Source organism: Lactuca virosa, chromosome 8, assembly GCF_052849685.1.
Source record: "Lactuca virosa cultivar CGN04683 chromosome 8, Lactuca_virosa_CGN04683_v6, whole genome shotgun sequence".
In the NCBI taxonomy this organism is placed as follows: domain Eukaryota; kingdom Viridiplantae; phylum Streptophyta; class Magnoliopsida; order Asterales; family Asteraceae; genus Lactuca; species Lactuca virosa.
In genome coordinates this window covers 116,216,775-116,219,896 of record NC_136433.1, presented here as the reverse complement: position 1 = coordinate 116,219,896, position 3,122 = coordinate 116,216,775, and the positions used below count along the sequence as shown (strand labels likewise).

At 37.1% G+C, this 3,122-nt stretch overlaps 1 protein-coding gene across 1 annotated transcript; it reads right to left on the bottom strand.

The window, feature by feature from the left end:
* On the bottom strand, positions 1-2,707 carry LOC145134053 (chaperone protein dnaJ-like protein). Its single transcript, XM_079068975.1, has 7 exons — positions 2,546-2,707; positions 2,249-2,446; positions 1,546-1,612; positions 1,113-1,453; positions 882-1,023; positions 637-762; positions 1-554 (listed from the first exon to the last, which is right to left on the bottom strand). Exons 1-7 carry the CDS (start codon positions 2,565-2,567, stop codon positions 170-172), a joined length of 1,281 nt encoding a protein of 426 aa, XP_078925101.1. The 5' UTR covers positions 2,568-2,707; the 3' UTR covers positions 1-169.
* Between the last annotated feature and the right edge of the window lie 415 nt (positions 2,708-3,122).

Here is a 3,122-nt window from a genome sequence, read left to right as displayed (position 1 = left end):
TTCAAACAATTTATTCAGATCTTATATATACAACACTATATCCAAACAAACACATATCATAACTCATTCAATCACACTATCATACCATAAAGAAAAAAAAACACATCTCCATGCTTCACGCTCAACCAAACATTGCCTAAAGTGCTTAAAACCACAATCACAATCACAATCACAACTTGAGCCACTCTAAGCAAGGGCACAACCCCCAACAAAACCTAGAAGGATAATAATCCTTAAGATACACCTCACGACTAAACCCAATAACATAAAAACTAAAAGCCTGACCACGATGTACCATGGTGACACGTGTAACAGGGATGACAGAAATTGTATGCCTCTCACATATAACTCTTGCAGTGACAGGTATGACAGGTCTTTCAGATATGACCTCTGAAGAAAACTGGTTCAAAAAAAAGGAATCAGCAAAAAAAGCCGGTGTGCAATTGTACGCCTGCGTGTTACACAATTGCACCCCTTTCGCTCTGTGGAACACATCATCCGGCACCGAGGCGGCCCCACTTGTCGCATTCAGCTTACGTGTCGCGTGTGTGTCCCTACAAAACATTAATTAAAAAAAGCTAAATTCAATTATCACTAAAACATCAAATAAATGTATAATATCAATACATAACATACCATTTAACAAGCGCTATTTTGCGTGTCAAAAGCGAGCCACTTCCTGAACATGTTGTGCATTTGATTAGGCCACGAGATCCACAACTTGCACATGGTAGCTTTCCTTTCCCATTACATTTCACACATCTGCATAGAAAATATGTTTCTCTATTATGTGTAAAAAGGTAAGTATTTTGCTATTTTAGGTCACATATTGCTATGATCCATAAAGAATGTAATTACATTTGATCTATTTTATGGCTTACATTGTGTCAGATCCATCTCTATGAGCAATTAAACCCCTTCCATAACAGGCACCACACTGAGTCATCTGATTTTCTTTATAAACTCCTGGTTCTTGATCAGCATTGCATTTACCACAAATAATATCTCCTCTTCCTTCACAATCTGTCATCCAACCAAGATTGGATAAAAAGGTAAGAAACCCAACACTAAAAGAATATATAAATCATGATATTTGATGGGTTATTTATTACCTGAGCATTTGTTGATGGATTCTGAATGGGGGATTTGGGCACGGGATTCTTTGTGATGAGTGAATAGAACTGGGAATTCTGACCTTAAATCCAGTTCCCAAACACCAAGTTCAGGGCCTTTATCTTTTCCATCAATGTTGCTGTTGCCACCACCAAGATATGGTTCTGTTTCAGTGATGACTTCTCTTTCTTCCACAAAAGTTTCAAGGGTTCCAACATAGACATTGCAGTCTTCAACAGAATGGATCTTCCATGTTCGAGCAGGCCTGCTTCCCCAACAGCATCGGTGGCCAACATGGTCGATCAGTAACTCGCGTATCTCAACTTCATCCAAGATTTGTCTGTATACATATAATCTCATAGAATTATGTTTAAAGTTATGTGAATTAAGGATCAAATTATATCACAGAAGCAAACAGCGTATACTGTATACCTATGAGCTTGATGTTCAGTTTGACCATATTGTCCTCCATATCCACCCTGGTATGGAAACGGTTGCTCTGCAACAAAACTGGATAATTTTAGATGTGGGTTTCATTGGTCCTTAAGTAAGAGATAGTCGATAAAAATTATGTGGAACAGACTTTAATGATCAACTAAGCAAATAAAGTTCAGGTTTTGATACGATCCATATTAATTTCAGGTATGGTAGTAAGAATCAAGGAAGAAAAGGAATCTTCCATGAAAGCAAGGTTGTTTAAATGTTTAATATATATGAAAAGTTCATACAAAGTGAACGATGGGTTCCATAAAAGATGATAGAAGAAAAAGTTGGAGTGACATCATAAAAAGAAGTTGAGAAACACTTTTTTAGGTGGATGGTTCATCTCTTAAAAGAGTTTATTTGTGTTCTTTTTGGAAGGATTCAGCTCTTTATACTGTTGGGTTCCATTCTAGACACAATCTACATAAATCGTTTTTCTAAATATTTAAAGTTTGGCTATGAAAAAGGGCATCTCTAACTCAGATAGGAAATTACAGCAATATTCAGCTAAAAATGATGACACACAAGTTCCTACAATCATCATATAAGGCAGACACGTATCTGCTTTTACAATCTAAGATAATCATTGAAGTTGAAACACATACATGATGTAAACTGGATAAAATTCTAAGGCATTTGACATATACTGTACCGGGAATATAGGGAGGAGGCTCCGGAGAACTCATCAAGGGGGCATGTAGAGAAGCAGGGTAACGATCAGAACCGGTAGCAGCCGATCGAATTTCGTCAACACTAACATCAGAAGCAGTTGGGATCGTCGACCCTGTTCGTCCCACCGATGGATAAGAATGCCATTTCTCGTTTTCTTTACCCTCAATTTCACCCTTTTCTGCAAACAAACAAGGGATTTGATAATCATAGAATCGAAAAAAGAGTAGACGGAATTAAACTTAATATTAGAGCCGAAATTGAGGACAAGAAATTCCACCACTGAGCAGTGGTTGCTCCATTCTTGTATGAACGATGGAGGGGAAACAGGCACCGGTAACCGATTACTTATACCGTGGGTTTGTAACGATGGAGAAGAGGGTTTATAAGCAACAAAATTCCTTACACGGGAAGGAAGACGAGGGAGTCAATCTCGTCCTTCTGGAATGGGAGAAAGATTAATTGGTTTATTTTTTTGAGCTAAACTAAAATAAATAAATAGATAAATAAAAATAAAAAGCAAGTAAGTTATGGTACATTTACCAAATGGTAGCTATTGTTCTTTGAGTCCGGTTCATGCTACATAAATAAGGGCAATTAAGGTATTTCTTATCTTTAGGTTAAACTTTATTCTAAGGCTTTCATCGATCAAGAGAGCGAAAAGAAACTAAGGCTTTTCTTATATTGTCAATCAAGAAAGAGAAAAGAAACATGAAAACATGAAATCGATTTATGATGTGTTTCACTGTGGGCTTTAGGAACCTTCATCATTGAGATACATTGCATGAGCATCATCTATGAGCATCTTCAACTCTTGAGAATCATCAACTAATGGGCATTCTCCTTAAGCATCTTCA